This window comes from Musca domestica, unplaced genomic scaffold (genome assembly GCF_030504385.1).
Source record: "Musca domestica strain aabys unplaced genomic scaffold, Musca_domestica.polishedcontigs.V.1.1 11, whole genome shotgun sequence".
Taxonomy (NCBI): Eukaryota; Metazoa; Arthropoda; class Insecta; order Diptera; family Muscidae; genus Musca; species Musca domestica.
Window position 1 is genome coordinate 12,610,304 of NW_026712133.1, and position 17,384 is coordinate 12,627,687.

The following is a 17,384-nucleotide window of genomic DNA, read 5'->3' on the forward strand; positions in this document are numbered from 1 at the left end:
AGATAATCGGACTCTTACATCACATTTTATAAGAGTTGTAAATATTCAAAATTTTGACCCTTTGTGTGGGAGGCACTTGATGTAGTGGACCGATATTGTCAATTTTCGCACCTAACCTAGCACTGACGTAAATATTAGCATTTGCTAAGTTGGATCAAAATCTGACTATCGTTTCTCTTTCTGTGCAAAAAATATTTTTTTGAAGAATTCGACTTTTTGTGGGGTAGATACCAGAAGGAGTGGACCGATATATTCCATCTTAACACCAGACCTTGGGTTGACAAAAATATTTTTGCACCTGACTTAGAACTGACCCAAATATTAGGATTTGCAAAGTTGGATCAAAATCGGATTATTGCTTCTTATTCTGTGCAATTTTTTTTTGAAAATTTCGACCTTTTATGGGGTGGTACCAGAAGAAGTGGACTGATGTATTTTATTTTGGCACCAGCCCTTGGGTTGACAAAAATATTGGGATGTGTGAAATTTGAAGACAATCGGACCCTTAAATCACATTTTATAAGAGTTGTAATTATTTAACATTTTGACCATTTGTGGGGATGTTATTCAAGCGTAATAGTGTGATTTCTTTATATTTGGCTGGAAAACCACAAGTGGCTATCGAAAGTACTGAACTGCCGAATTTGGTTTTCTCCGATGAGAAAACATTCGTTGTCTAGCAGTTTGTAAACAAACAAAATTATTGTGTTTACTTGCCAAAGAGGTCAGCTGAAAATGTGCACTTTCGGTTGGCCACCAGAACTCAAGCGCCGGCCATGGTGATGGTGTGGGCCGCCATAACAGCCGATGGTCGCTCTCCACTCGTATTAGTCGACCGTGGCATCAGAATAAATGCCGAATATTATCGCGAAAATATTCTGAAGGGTATATTAAAGCCTTATGCTAGGAACACAATTGGAGCGAACGACGAATTTCGCCCTACGCGGCGACAAAATGAGCCGCGAAAATTCGTCGTATGGAACACAATACCGACGAAATTATAAAACAGCTGATGAAGTTGTTTACTTTTTGCTCATTTGTTGACTACAATGAATTATACAAGAACACATAATTCTTTACGTTCTCTATTATAATTTCACTTATGTCCATCTTCTCTATTATAAATTCACTGATATCCATCTTCACTCAGGCGCAAGTACACAAATAAATAAACAAATTAATTATGTCTTTTTTATACGAGTAACAGATAGTAGAGTGACCATAACAAATTTTAAAGTAAAAAGTAACTTTATTTACTAAAACACATAAAATTCGTACAAGTATGGCCACCTTGTACTGTTTTGTTCGCCGGTCGCCGGCGTATGAAATAGAAATAAAGCTAATTGAGTTCGCGGCGACCGACGAAATTTTCGCCGGTGCCGTGATTGTGTGCACTTCCATATACACATATGTGTTTTATTTTTGACGACGAACATACGCCGCGAAAAAATTCGTCGTTCGCTCCAATTGTGTTCCTAGCATTAGGCACGCAAACAGTTTGGCCGCAGACCTTGGACATTCTAACAGGACTCCGCACCATCGCACTCAGCACACGCCATCCAAAAATAATAAAAAATAAAAAAAATGAGGTTCCTCGCTTCATTTCCAGCGCACAATGGCCACCAAAATCTCCGGATACTAATCCGTTGACTATTGCGTCTGGAGTATTTTGGAAAGCAAGGTTGGCACTAAAAAATACCAAAGTGTCGATACGGTTTCATTGGCCGTTTCGAACAAATATAAACTTATTCTAAAATTTGATGCTATTTCCGACATTTTTTGCTTTCATTCAATAAAATTAAAAAAAAAATGTAAACATTATGGCGTTTGACTTTGTTGCAGTTTTTTTATCTCACCCTGTACATGTATCTCAGTTTTTTTCGGGCTTACGATAAGATCTCTTCCTCTTGCCCAGTTGTATGCAAGTTTGGGAGCCAACTCTGCCCTTCTGCACAAGAAGTGTGAGTTCCTTCCCCTCAAAAGTATTATAACGTCATCTGCAAGGGGGACTGGTTCAAATTCTTCGTTGGCTAATGTCCTTAAAATACTGTTTATGGTAGTAAACCGCAGAAGAGGCGATAAAATCCCTCCCAGTGGCGTTTCTGGCTAACTATGTCCCATATGTTTACGACATATAGCCCTTGTACCGTCACCTTTAGATATTGCGTACCGGGACTTACTAGGTTTGGTTTAATTTGTTTTTTTTTTATCAATTGTCTGGAATATTTATTTAATCATATTTTAATTACAATTTATTTTAATAATAATTTTAATGAAGTAAAAATAATACAGATCCATTGAAATGTCGGCATACATGTATGTACTTTTTATACGCGTTGTGACATTAGATATGACTTATTTCCTCTCACATAAAGAAGCGCACCATGGAGAGGAGCAATACAGCCATGATGGATAGTTTAATTGTGGCACTGGAATTACACTCCGATTCCAAGCATATGTCACACTTTTCAACTGGGCCAGGGATACCAGCTTCTGCGACGGCACAGGCTGTTTGCGATTGATTTTTAACTACACATCCCTTTTTGGTGTTTGTCTTGTCGCCCTCTAAAATTTAAGAAAACAAGAATTAATTAAGTGTTTTCATTTTTTTGAGTAAACGTAAGATAATCGCTAATTATAGAAACCAACAATCCATATTTTATATTTTTCAATTAACACTATATTAATTATTACTATACTTATACGTTATTTATACTCTACTGTTACAATGGTAGATAAATACAGGTAAATGCATCAACACTTGGGAACATTGATATGTCAACAATTATTAAATGTTTCTTCAAAAATGTACATTTTTTCCTATACGATGCCAATCGGAGGATGTTAATATGCATTTTTAAAAAATTAAAAAATTAAACAAATTTAAATTACTTTTTCATTTACAAATTTCAAATCCAAAATTGGTTTGACAGTTCATTGTCACAGCAGTCGATGCCACTACCTGTATTCTTCTGCCATAGTTTTGTCCGTGTTGTTATATGTTTTCCTATAGACGCAAATCGGAGGTTGTTATGATGCACATTTTTCAACAATTTTTTAGCCGCCACCATTCTATGGAGGGTATATTAAGTTTGTCATTCCGTTTGTAACTCCTCGAAATATTTATGATAGACCCAACAATGTATATATATATTGGATCAGCTTAAAATTCTAAGACGATCTAGCGATGTCCGTCTGTCTGTTTGTTGTAATCACGCTATCTTTCGAACGAATTGAGATAGAAGACTAAATTTTTGCATGCATCGAGTGTACATAATACTTTCTAGATATTTTTGAGTGCGGTTAAGGCGCTGGGAAAAATCTAGCAATAAACAATAAATATTCGGAAATTTCATATTTCCCAGCCGCCATAAAATACCACATGTGAACAATTCAGTGAGGTTGTGCGCTGACGCATACGATAATGTGTGAGATAATAAAGGTTATGGCCCACACGAAGAGATATCGATGCGCTCAGTAGATGCACAAGACCACTTGAATGAAATAACAAGCAGCCTTGCAATGTTCGCCATTGAGTATTAAAACAGATAAGAATAATTGCGTGGCTGCGATTAGGTTAAGTTAGATTAGTTTTTGCAGCACTTAAGGAACATATTTTTTAAATAAAATTAGAATTGAATCAACAGCCAAACCATTCGGTTGGTTTTCTTTTCTCATTTAATCATTGATCCCCCGAACAGGATCCGAATAAGGAATAGAGTTGACAATCGAAGAGGGAGATTGGACTCTATTCTTCTTTGCATGGATAGTTTACCAGTAGGCAGGTTAAGTTTGTAAATGGGCTATGTCGGTCCACGTCTTCGTATGCCCCTATATAACGGTACCTCCCGATATTCGGTATTTTCATGATTTTAGCGACATTATTTACCGGAATTCTTTTTTGCGATATTATTCATCGTAATTGTACCAAATTTCGTATTTAATGTTCGTCATGGGTATGACAGAAAATGTATGTAGGTTCACTTTTTCGTATATCCCCTATATAACGGTACATCCCGATATTCGATATTTTGATAATTTTAGCGACATTATTCACCGGAATTGTTTAGAATTTGGTATTTGAAGTTTATAATGGGTACTACAGCCTATGACAAAAATTTCGTAAGCAGGTCCACGTCTTCGTATAGTCTACATATAACAATTTTCATTTAATTGGTAGTTTCCGGAAGTTTTTTGAAAATTTTCAAGTTTTTTCCAATTCCCAGCAAAAAGTCAAACAATCGGTGTTATCATGTATTTGGTTTAAATACACATCTTAAAATACAAAATCGAAGTCGAAGACAACTTTTTCATTCGAGGCAAAAATACAAAAGTCAACTTTTGTGGGATTACAATGGCCGATAGGCATTGCGACTCATTGTTGCATACCATATGATTGATAAATCATGAGGGACAATTACGGTAGAATTCGAGTGCGACACTGTCATTTCTTAGTAATTTGTCACTTAAAGTGCAATACGACGATGCCAAGCTTTTTATATATCCCTAGTCCCTATAAAAATTGACTTTTTTATCTCCTAAGAAGATTGTGAATATACTAACCTTTATAGAGAATCGTGTAACATGCAAAGGTGACATCGGCTCGTAAAGCTGATGTCGACAAAGAAGTTGATGCTGGTGTTGTAGAAGACGTTGTTGATGATGAAACGGTTTCGGAGCTAGAAGGAGCTGATGTCGTTGACGAAGAGGACGACGATGACTCAGAAGACGAAGATGATGGCAATGTTGTTGGACTTGTGGTTGACGAAGATGTTACAGTGCTTGATGTTGAAGATGAAGAGGACGAAGATGAAGGAGTTACCGTAGAGGATGACGATGACGACGAGGAACCGGTTGTTGTTGTTGAAGTTGACGACGACGAAGATGTTGGTGAAGCAGTTGAAGATGAGGAATTCGGCGGTTCTGTTGAAGAAGGCGTTGTAGATGACGAAGTCACTGTCGTCGATGTATCTGTGGTTGTTGAAGGAAGTGTTGTCGGCGTGGCCATCGGTGTTGTTGTAGACTCAACTTCACAGGTTATCAATTCCATGGTGTTGCAATTGTCATCATTACATTCGTAACACATAAAATTATTGGCATGAACTGAAAGAAGAGATTTTGAAAAGTATTAATATCAATCAATCAATACATCATTAAATATAATTAATACCCCAATTTTAGAAGAGGGAGGGCAATAAAATTTTTAAAATTGTTAATTACCGACATTATAAGCATTTAATTTCAACGACTTTTGTCGGGTACTCAAAATATGAGTTAGAGATTTCCACTACAGGGAGAGGTTTCTTGTTCTTCTATTTTCAGAGAACAGGAATTTAGACCCAGGTCTCTAATTTAATTTCTCTCTCTATCTTGTCATTGATTTGGCAGGGCGAGAGAGTCTCTCACCACTACTATTGCACATTGTGAGCAAGGTTAGTCTAAAGTCGAAGAATATTATCCTTAAGGAAATTAACATCCCTTAACATCTTCCTTTTATCGACACACAAAATATCCATTTAAATGTTCACTTTTTAAGAAATTGCAACCCTCGTTTTTACGTTTGTTTTATTTTGATATTCTTGCCCAATAAGAGGAATATTATTAATCTCCATTGCTTATTGCAATAATTCTCATTCACTTAATATAATGTTTTCTTAAATACATCTAAGGTTCTTCACTGTAGCTACTCTGGCTTCTCTTCAGTTTGTCGAATAAATCTTTCGCCTTTTACTAAAGATTTCCGTGGGGAGGAGCACTTTAATGAGTCTAAACAAGTTTTTTGACACGAGCCTAAATGTAATATTTTGGGCTCATAAGTAATACATTAGAAACATTGTATTTAATTTAAATTTTGTATGAAAGTTATTTTATTGGGACAAAGGTCTACATGAGGTCGGCCAGGAAGACTATTTTTGACAACGATTTGACAATAAACTTAGTAGTTTTTGAACTATTGTGGTTTGACTCTCTTTGAATTTCAAGTCAAAATTGTAGTTTTTCACAGCAAACTTGGATGTCAGATGGGCTTTCTGTCCGAACTTGTGTAGGCCTTGCCAGTTTTGAAATTGTTGGTCTTACTACCATAACCTATTTCCTTTTATGATGTGGAAGAAAGTTGCAAAACAAGTAGAGTTTTGCAGGTGCTAGAACAAACCATATACAGGGTGAGATAAAAAAAGTGCAGCAAAGTCAAACGCCATAATTTTTAGATTTTTTTTTTAAATTTTATTAAATGAAAGCAAAGATGTCGGAAGTAGCATCAAATTTTAGAATAAGTATAGATATGTTTGAATTGATCACCTTTGACACGAATTATGGCCTTCAAACGGCTAATGAAACCGTCACACGCTGCTTTGCGGTATTTTGGCCCATTCCCGGCGAAGCGCTTGCTTGAGGTGATCGACACTTTGGTAATTTTTTTTTGTGCCAACCTTGCTTTCCAAAATACTCCAGACACAATAGTCCAACCGCCTGAGTGTGATGGAATGTCCAAGGTCTGCGGCAAAAATGTTTGCGTGCTCAAGGCTTTAATATACCCTCCAGAATATTTTCGCCATAATATTCGGCATTTATTCTGATGCCACGATCGATTAATATGAGCGGAGAGCCACCATCGGCTGTTATGGCGGCCCATACCATCACCGAAGGTGTCATTTTCAGCTGACCTCTTGTAAAAAATTCTCACCAAAATGCTTTTGTACGCTTGAAAACAATTAAATGAGCTGTCACTGGAATAATTTTAACAGCTTCTGACGAGTGGCTTAGAAATGACAGCAGTCTGAAGTTGATCAGCATAAGATACTTTGTCGATTTAGCCGCGTCTAACGTATGTGTAAATATCTATAGTTTTCGAACGGAATGAGGTAGGTAGCCAAAATTTGTCTCCGTTGTTATTTTAGGTCCCAAAAAAATTGGCATTGAAAACGGAAAATATAGATCCACGATTTCTAATAGCTCGCAAATAAAATAGCACCACCCGATTTAAGGTATTTTTGGAACTTTAGTCATGTTATTTAAAATATCTTCTAAGAGCTCTTAATATAGATCCAAATTGGTATAGATGCTGACTCCCGATATTCGGTATTTAGATTTAAGACACATTTTTGATGGAGTTATTTCAAATTTGTAATTTGGAGTTTATAACAGATAGGTCTCCCGTAAGTCTTTCTGACAACTAAATTTGCTGTCAAAAGGCAATAGTTTCTAAGTTTCTAAGTTTCTTGTCAAACTGTTGTCAACAGCAGTCCTCTTCTATATTTTATATTTTGCCGCATGTTTTAATAAGCCTGACAGAATTTAGCCGCATTTTTACTTCATCTTTTTGGGTTTTAAATGTATAATTTATGAGCCCAAAACATTAGTCTCAGGTTCTGTCAAAAAACTAGTTTAGACTCATTAGATTGCTCCTCTCCACGGAAATCTTTAGTAAAAGGCGAAAGATTTATTCGACAAACTGAAGAGAAGCCAGAGTGATTGAAGCAGATAATCCAAGATGTACTTAAAGAAACTGTGTGTGGAGTAAATGAGAATTATATGCATTTACAAATAAGAACATCAATTTGGAATCATTTAGACGGTGGTTCAAATTCTTAGAAAATAAGTAGTTTAGATGACATTTAAAGGAAAATAACTAAGGTAGTTAAGGGTTGCTCTTTCACTTTAAGATCATTTACTCAGCTTTGCTGTATTTTTTTTCACCCAAAAAATATGAAGTGCCAGCAGTCTATATGAAATGCATTATTTATTCGAAATAACCCTTAGAATAAAAAAAACCAACGAAAGGCAAACTTCAATGGTTGTTCGTGCGAAATACCGGACTTAAGGGGATTATTTTTATTCGGTCATGTACAATGTTATTCTACCCTATTGGGAAAAATTTCGAAGAATATTGTAAGGAAATACCTATACTCCATTTGCTTATTTAAAATTCTATTCATTTTCTTTTTAAGAAATAATTCACATTTACTCGGTACATAGTTTCTTTAAATACATTTTCAATTTTCATTTGCAATCACTCTGGCTTCTCTTCAGTTTGTCGAATGAATCTTTCGCCTTTTACTAAAGATTTCCGTGGAGAGCACTCTAAATGATACACTAAACAAGTAAAACAGCCTTACGTCTTTATACCCAACCAAAAACCAATTAAATCGATTGAAATATTTGGCTAAGGCATTTTGCAAATGTGAAACTTTTGTGACCGAGATACGAAAATGGGTGGAACAATATTATCCATTTTCACACCTGACCTAGGTGTGGTTAGATTAGATAATATCATCTACTCCCTTTGCAATATATATGACATTCGTTTGTAATTTTTGTACTGTTGTGTGGAGGTATTTGAAGGAGTGAAACGATATTTCTTACCTCTGAACTGCATGGAAGATTGGATAAAATAGGACAGTTTCTTCACAGCTGAAGGTCACAACAGCCAGGCAATCAGACTGAGATAACCAGAGCGACTTGAAACGCATTTCTCCAAAAGATACCAAGGTAGAATAATACAGGTAGGTGCATCAACGCCTGGGAATATTGATATGTCAACATTTTTAAAATATTTTGTCGAAAATAAGTAGATTTTCATATGTTCTTATACGACGCAAATCGGAGGTCAAAATTTTTTACAAATTTCAATAATTTTTCATTCGACATTGTCAAATCCAAAATCGGTTTGGCAGTTCATTGTTCGAGCAGCTGTGTCGATGCGGCTACCCGTTATTTTCTACCATGAAATATACATAGGGTCTACCTAAAGTGCGGCTTTTCGGATAGGGACACAAAGGAAAGTGGACTTCAAGAAAAATCGGTTATCGACAATCGGTTATAACACAGTGGAGTTGTCATTTTCACTTTTTGGCTTTTCAACACCAAAAGTCGATTTCCGTACTTCTAGTTTTGGCCGTAGTTTCCATGGTAGCCATAAGGATGATGGTACGGAATTTGTGTTGTCTGTTGAGCTTTGAACGGACAGAATTAAATGAGCAAGAAATCATGAATACGACTTAAAGTCCTTTTGAATCCACCAATTGTTTTAAAATATGTGCAACAGTGCCAAGATTGGCTTTTCAAGGAATATTTTTATTGAGGACATAGAATGCAAAAAGTTGCAAATGCCAATAAAATTGGAAATTCCATAATTATATATTACAAACAATTGTCTTATTATTGTTATATATGTTAAATGTTTCCAAAAGAAATATTGACAATTGGGCGCCATGTTAATATAGAGAATCATTATTGACAATATCTAGCTAGGATTCCCACAGAAAGGGAAATGTTGGGAAACTGCATAGCATAGAATAATATATAGCTCACTTCCGAAGAGTGCCCGCCTAATACCTATGATAATTTGATAATTTTTTTTTATATCAACGAGTCTTTGAAAGTTGAATTCACAAATATAATGCCGGTTTGGTAATTTTGCCAGAATTAATATTTATAGACTCGCTAATTGAATTAATTTCGAGATAAACTATTTTCATTTTGGAATAATGCAAGTGCGTGTATTTATGCCTTCAGAAATCGCTCTATGTACCCTAATTTCGTTTAGTTCTCAAAGAAAATAGTTAACACCACACCCTTTTAAGCATGTGTCTAATCAGGTTCGTACTATACTTAAAATTTATTCTTTATGAGCCGAAAATGAATTTCAGGCTCTTCAAAAATATGTTGAGACTCATTAGAGTGCTCTTCTCCACGGAAATCTTTAGTAAAAGGCGAAAGATTTATTCGACAAAACTTCTCGTATTCTAAGGGTTATTTGTTTGAAATTACAAAACATATAGGTGTTACGCTTCATTTGTTGTGTTGACAACAAATTTCCGCAAAGATGAAAAATTGATATTAGAGTGAAGGAACAACCCTTAACGACTTAGGTATTGGCATTTAAATATCTTTTACGATACTCATCTTTATTGCATATTAAAAATTGTTTAACTTGACGTGTTTTCTTGTATATGTTTATAATTCTCATTTACTCCGCACACAATTTCTTTAAGTATATCTTGAATCATCAGTTTTAATCACTCTGGCTTCTCTTCAATTTGTCGAATAAATCTTTCGCCTTTTACTAAAGATTTCCGTGGAGAAGAGCACTCTAATGAGTCTAAACTAGTTTTTGAATTGAGCCTAAATTTAATATTTTGGGCTCATGAACAATACATTTGAGAGAAATAACACAAAAAGAGTACAAAATAAGTCTTACAGTGGGAATTGATTGATAGAAGATCAAGAGGTACCGCTATACGAAAAGTGAAACGATTTTCCCAGCATGTGGTCCTCGACATTGTAACCCAACAATAAATACTTGTAACCATGGTACAATGAAGAGAAGGTAGGTCAACTTTGAAACAATTGCAAGTATAGAGGTCTACCTGTTTGGCTTGTAATGTCAGAATTACTATCAAAACAATAAACAAGCAAACAACTTGTTGCATCGATTTTGAATAAATAATTTAAAACCGCGAAAACTGATTGAATGGTCAAAATTTCTTTTCAATATCATGTTCTATATATCTCTTATGGTTTATTTCGCGACAAAAACTGTAGATTTTGTCGTTGCATTCGTTGCAATAAGCATTTTGAAAACACCCGAATTTGAATATTTTCTGAACATTTTTTTATTATTGAAAAGAAGACACACACATAAGCAAATGAAGTTGACATATTAAGCCAGAAAAATAAAAAAAATTAAATCATATTGTAGTTCTGCCCTACCTTGAATTCATTGTACCATGCTTGCAACAGAGTTAATAAATCTTTGAGCAGTGCCGAAAAAAATCAAAATTATTGTGAGAGTTAAGAACGCCGGACTTTTTTAGGGAAACAATGACAAATATCATTTAATTTTTTTTAAAAAAGGAATGAGGTGTAATCCCTTTTAAAAACTGTCAAATGAACAACGCTATTCAATATTTTTTAAGATAAGAAAGTATAAAATAAAAATTATTATAAGTTTGCGCCAAAAAATTGACAAATACAATAAAATTTACATGAACAGGCTCCTCCCTTTAATCTCAATCTTTAATATTTTTTAATTCGGAATTGGATATGAAATACAACAAACATACTTCAAGTTGAGGGTACTCTTTTATAAAGTCTTAACTAAAAAGTAGACTTAGCTCTTGCCATTACAACTTTAAATTATAAGCTTTAAAAACGCATACTTCAATGCAATTCTGGCTGCCAGTATAAATCGGGAGTTGACAAAAGTCCTTTTTATACAAAAGATGTATAATTACAGTGCTTTCAATGTATTATATATGAGCCCAAAGGCTCGGGCCAAAAAACTACTTAAGACTCATTAGAGTGCTTCTCTCCACGGAAATCTTTAGTAAAAGGCGAAAGATTTATTCGACAAACTGAAGAGAAGCCAGAGTGATTATAACAGATGTGAAAAGATGTATTTAAGGACATTTTGTGTTGAGTGAATGAGAATTCTTTTCATATGTTTGATATATTTATTCAGTTAAGATCCAATATATTCGTTGAACTGAATTGAGGGTTGAAATGTTTAGCGAACAATATTGTGATGACAAAGAAGTGTTGTCTAAGGGTGGTTCTTTATCTTTAAGATCCTTTTTGTATCCGATGTGTGTACAAGAGAACAAGCGGAGAGGGAGAAAAAGAAACTTCCCTTGGGAAATAAAATAGAAATCTTTAAATTATTCTTGTTTTTTTTTTCAAGAGTCCGTTGAATGCAAAACGAGGGAACAATAATTGAACTCTGTAATACAGAATAATTATTTATTATTTAATTTGTCATCAATTTATCCCGGAATACTTAACATGGACTCTTTTGGTACGAATAAAAACCACACATCGAATCTCTTCAATTTGCTAAGATTCGGTACCATATGATGGTAAAATTATTTCATTGTGCTAGAATTTCAATTCATTTGGCACAGATTAAAAGGAAAGCCATTTATGAGTCGGGATAATATTTTGGTATCAGATGTAATCTAGTTTTAACGAGAATTATAAACAGGTAAGGAGTGGACCCATGTTGCCGAACTTCGAACTAGATCTAAGTTTGACGATAATATTACGATGCACAAAGTTTGGATCGAATCGGATCGTCCCTTCGAAAGTTATAGTGCGCACTAACAAGACAGACAAACAGACGGACGGACATACTTAGATCGACTCCAAATGTCCTGAAACGGATTTGGTCCAGAGAGACCTAGGATCCAAAACCTTTGTTTCTATGAGGCACGTTTTGGACGTATCAAATGATTTATACCCACTCTAGCAATATGCCAAATGAACAACGTTGTTCAATACTATTCAATATATCAAGGTATTGAATAAAAATAGTTCTACATTTTCGCAGATTGAAAAACTCGATAAAAATTATACGCACAGGCTTCTACCTTTAATATCAATCTTCATCATTTTTCGTTGAATTCGAAAACCTATAAGTTAAAGTTTAAGTTAAAATAAAGTTAAATATTAAGTTAAAATATGTAATATAACATCCGAATTGGATAGGACACTGCATCTTTAAATTATAAGCTTAAACGAATACTTAAAGTCCTTTGTATACGAACTATGGTCCCATGTAGTGTTTTAATCTATATATATAAATGTAAGTTGTGTTAGTTACTACGCTTATAACTTAAGAACCGCTGGACTGATTTTAAAGATCCACACAAATTCGGATTTGTCTCCTCTCCGAAAAGGATAATATCCAAAAAAATCGCGTAAAAATGTGATATATTAACATTTTCATTTTGACTTTTCAAATGTACAATAGTAATGTTTTATTTTGCATGATTTTTTTCTATTTTGACTGGCTTTTTTCTAATGTACATTTGTAGTGTTTTTTATTTTTTATTTTTGAATTCGAATATTAAAACCAATTTATTTAATTGACTTGATTTCTTGAGAACTGAAATTGATGGCGGGTTACATGGAAGTGTAGTACCGAATTATATGGTGGCGAAACGGAATAGATGATATCGAAATAATTTAACGCGGTCACACCAAAAGAAAGATAATTATTAATTAAAAGATAATTACTTTTTCAAATTCGCTAAAAAATCACGAAAAAGAGATCTCATTGCAAAAATTCTCAAATCGGGAAAAAAATCGAAAAGATTTTCTGTGGAATCGAATTTTAAAATAATAGTAAGGGTCTTTAAACATTTGCTGTAATAAATCAGCGAACAAGTTGAAGATTTTTTCAATTTGCTATTCTTCTTTTGTCATTTTTTTTTTAATTTGTATTTGCGAACACATTTAAACAACCAAAAATGACAGAAAAAGCCTAATGGAGCTCATTTCAAAGCGTGGACCTACTTCTTTCATGTGACAATAATCCGTCCAATGAGAGCTCAAAATGCAAAATTCTTTGGAAGTACAATCAGTAAAATACCAAATTTAAAGGGTGCAAAATAATAGAGCGAATGGGACTTTTAGTAAGAAAAAGATTTCTATCCTTCCAGGAATTCTTCCCAAACATTCAAGATACCATAAATCACTTTTGCAGGTCATGATATCGATCATAACTCACGGATAAGGGTACAACCCGATTTTATATTTATATAACCATCATATGATTTAAGCTATTTTTGGGGTCTTGGCCACTTTTTTCATATTTTGGCCCTTATTTGGCATCTTTGACTCTAAGGGGTTAGGGAACCATCATACAGATAATTGCCACATAGGAATTTATTTAAGTAAAGTCCCCACATTGGAGTATCCCCAAGTCCACTTTCACATATAATGTGTGGTCAGAAAAGAAAATTTTGTATTCTATTGAATTTGTAACTCTCAAGAGAATATTATGATAAAACTATTTTTACTCATTTAAATCACGCGGAATGTTTTTCAGTTTGATATGATATGTTGTTCTGTTAAATTTTTGATTTGGTCTCTATTTGTCATATTGGATTATAAGGGCTAGAAGAATGTTTTCAATGTAGGTCGATGTCTCGGAGTAGTGCCCATGTAAAAGTATCTCCTGATTTTACCATATTTCAAAGGATTTGGCTAAAAATGTGTATTTGGGGGGTGAAAACTTACACAAAAATATGAACATATCTACAAATTTTAGAATTTTTTCCATATAATAGTACCCCCTCAAGTCCACTTTTTGGCGGACAAACAGACCGACATGGTTAGGGGGACTTATAAGAACGCTAATGGACAATCTGAGGTGCTAATGGCTTAAAAAAGTAATTAACTTTGGCTATTCTTAATTCATTCAGCGCTCAATTATGAGGTGTACAAAATACAGCAAATTCCAAATTACTGCTCATTTCACTGGAAGATTTTGCTACGATTTTTACCATACTAAAAATTAATTTGATCCCTTACATGGGGATAAGATTGATATATACTTTTTAATAGATTTGTATAGCACATCCACACCTTTGAAGCCCACGGCTTAAATATGGGTACAGGTATTTTAAAACACTTTTAATCGACCAGTACGGGAACACTTATATCAGTCATATCTGTGAATAATTATACTTTGACAAATATGCCTAATAGACAAAAACTACAGGCCGGCAACGCGGACCGGGCCAGCTAGTGTATTATATATGAGCCCAAAATTTACATTTAGGCTCGTGTCAAAAAACTAGTTTAGACTCATTAGAGTGCCCCTCTCCACGGAAATCTTTAGTAAAAGGCGAAAGATTTATTCGACAAACTGAAGAGAAGCCAGAGTGATCATAATAGATGTGAAAAGATGTATTTAAGGATATTTTGTGTTGAGTGAATGAGAATTCTTTTCATATGCGTGATATATTTATTCCGCTAAGAGCCAAATAAAATGGCGTGAATGGAGGATTGAAATGTTTTGCAAACAATAGCGGCGGCTAAGGGTGGTTCTTTATCTTTAAGATCGTTTTTGTGCCTGATGTGCGTAGAAGAGTACAAGCGGTGAGGGAGGATAAGAAACTGCTCTTCCGAAACAAAATAAAAACCTTTGAATTATTCTTGTTTTTCAAGAGTCCGTTGAATGCAAAACGAGGGAACGATAATTCAACTCTGTAATACAGAATAATTATTTATTATTTAATTTGACATCAATTTATCCCGGAATGCATTACATGGACTCTTTTGGTTCAAATAAAAACCGGACATCGATTCTCTTCAATTTGCTAAAGTGACACCCATTACAAGTCAGATTCGGTACGATATGATGGTACCAGATACCGAAGAAAGATGCACTAGATAGTGGAATTTATGAGTCGGGATATTATTTTGGTAGCAGTGGAAACTAATCATAAGGAGAATTATAAAGTATAGGGTTGTTATGGTTACAGTGACAATTAAAACAACTTAAAAAGTATCAGTCGGTGACTCGCGTTATGATTGTTCAAAATGTTGACCCTTTATGGGGTGGTTCCGAATATTGTCAACATTGTCCATTTCGTATCTGATCTAAAGCTGATATAAATATTACAACATTCCAGATCTGGACATATCGACTACTTTCTTCACTTTATAGGGGATTTGTGATCATTTTTGAAAAATGTTGAAGCATGAGTGAGTTACCAAATATAGAGGATCGAAGTGTTCCACTTCATCTAATATTGATAAAAAGATGTGGATGTGCTAAGTTTGAAACAAAATCAGATATCTATGACCAATTTTTTGGGAATAACATTGCGTTTATTCTCATTATGAAGATATAAGTATTGCAAACCGTGAATTTTTGTGGAAGGTACCAGAAAGAGTAGGATCCGAGTTATGTTTATTCAAAAAGTTGATCCTTTGTGGGTCAACCATTTTCGCAACCAACCTTGGCAATCAACCTGATAAAAATATTAGGATCTCCAAAATTTGCACAAAATTAGGTGATTTCTTACTATATGAAGTAAGTTGTTTTTTATGAAAATTTTAGTAAAGGTCACCCTTAGATCGACTCTAAATTTCCTGAAACGGATTTGGTCCGAAGAGACCTAGGGTTCAAAACCTTTATTTCGATTAGGCTCGTTTTGGCCATATCGAATGATATATTGCATCTGTAGTCATATGGCTGAGGGTATTAAAAACAGGCGCTCAAGGAAATACGATATCCGCAATTAGGTATGATAATTAAATTCTTATACAATATTTCACATAAAAGGTGAGTTAAAATTAATGTTTTTTTAATAAAGAATTTTTCAAAATAGTCACAGATCCTCAAAACAGGAACATCATCAGTTAACGTTGTAATGTAAAATTAAATAAAAAACACTAAACTCTCGTAAAAATTCTTTAATACAGAGGTCCTCTATATCCTTTCATAATATAAGATAATTTGTCAAATAGTTTTTAGTTTACATAATTGTTCTTCCTTGAGGACCAAAATCCATGAATACCTTCGAAATGTGAGTTGCAATTTGATCGAAAAATTACCATTTCAAATTATATATATTCACAATTTCAATTTAATATTCACCTTGTGCACTCCAACAAAATACACCCACAATCACAAATACTACTACACTTGGGAATTTCATGATTAAATACTGATCCTGTTAACTGGTGTTCCTTTTTGGGTCTACGAAATCGGTGTGTGTTCTTGACGACGTTAAAATTGATACTAAAGTTCAGTTCGGTTAATGATACCAAATCACTTTAACTTCTTGGCCTAACTTGGTGTCTGATAAAATCGTATCCGCCAAAAAGAAACTTTTATCAACTCAAAATACGCCGCAACCGCCATCGCCCTGAACCGGGGCCGTAAATACATACTATACTACACCTATCTACCGACCTACCTACCTTCCTACCTGCATGCAGCTGGCTGATTCATAGATGGCTAAAATATTTGTTATTGTTTAAGAATGATAGATTGTTTGCATAAATGGATGGTTATCATTCGAATATCTATTACACAAGACTACAGCATTTCTGGGTGTGCATATTTTTTTGTTTCGTTTACTTCTTATCATTTGTTTTTTTAGTTATCTTGGAAAAACTTAAATGGCTTAAAGGTATTTTATTCAATTAATACTGTGAATATATTTTAGGGGGGGGGGGGGGGGTTAACATCGGCAAAACAGCCTTTGTTGGGGGAAAAGAATGATGTTATCAATATCGTTGAGAAAAGTATTAAGATATCACACATGTCTTAGGAGGTGGATAAATTCCTTGACATTAACTTTAATTTCATTTGGTTTTATTATTTTTTACTTTTTTTACAATGACCTAAAATTATAACAACAAGTGATATGCAAATATTTTTTTAAGACAGAAATCAGTAGGTAGTTAACTGCCACATTAAGGACATGTAGATTTTTGTAATTTAAAAATATATATTTTTTTAATATTTTGAAAACTATTGTTTGTGTGGAACGATTACTAACCAGTGATTGAGTGTTTTGATAAGTTCAAATTTCATTTTATTTAGTGAACTTTTTGGGGAGTGTTATGGACTTTAAATTTGG

The 17,384-nt window shown here is 34.1% G+C and overlaps 1 protein-coding gene, 5 non-coding genes and 2 pseudogenes across 6 annotated transcripts; 3 read left to right on the forward strand and 5 right to left on the reverse strand.

Annotated features, from left to right (window-relative positions):
- Positions 1–2,200: 2,200 nt before the first annotated feature.
- Positions 2,201–16,553, reverse strand: LOC101898866 (uncharacterized). The gene is made up of 3 exons (XM_005175833.4): positions 16,394–16,553; positions 4,564–5,103; positions 2,201–2,565 (listed from the first exon to the last, which is right to left on the reverse strand). The coding sequence occupies exons 1-3, from the start codon at positions 16,452–16,454 to the stop codon at positions 2,366–2,368; spliced, it is 801 nt and encodes a 266-aa protein (XP_005175890.1). The 5' UTR covers positions 16,455–16,553; the 3' UTR covers positions 2,201–2,365.
- LOC131807114 (U5 spliceosomal RNA) lies at positions 5,684–5,811 on the forward strand. Its single transcript, XR_009344295.1, has one exon. It is a non-coding gene; the product is annotated as a U5 spliceosomal RNA (small nuclear RNA).
- Positions 7,352–7,473, reverse strand: LOC131807111 (U5 spliceosomal RNA). The gene has a single exon (XR_009344292.1). It is a non-coding gene; the product is annotated as a U5 spliceosomal RNA (small nuclear RNA).
- On the forward strand, positions 8,012–8,124 carry LOC131807109 (U5 spliceosomal RNA; annotated as a pseudogene).
- LOC131807108 (U5 spliceosomal RNA) lies at positions 9,632–9,778 on the reverse strand (annotated as a pseudogene).
- On the forward strand, positions 10,020–10,146 carry LOC131807107 (U5 spliceosomal RNA). The gene has a single exon (XR_009344290.1). It is a non-coding gene; the product is annotated as a U5 spliceosomal RNA (small nuclear RNA).
- On the reverse strand, positions 11,259–11,377 carry LOC131807106 (U5 spliceosomal RNA). The gene has a single exon (XR_009344289.1). It is a non-coding gene; the product is annotated as a U5 spliceosomal RNA (small nuclear RNA).
- On the reverse strand, positions 14,547–14,673 carry LOC131807112 (U5 spliceosomal RNA). Its single transcript, XR_009344293.1, has one exon. It is a non-coding gene; the product is annotated as a U5 spliceosomal RNA (small nuclear RNA).
- Positions 16,554–17,384: the final 831 nt, after the last annotated feature.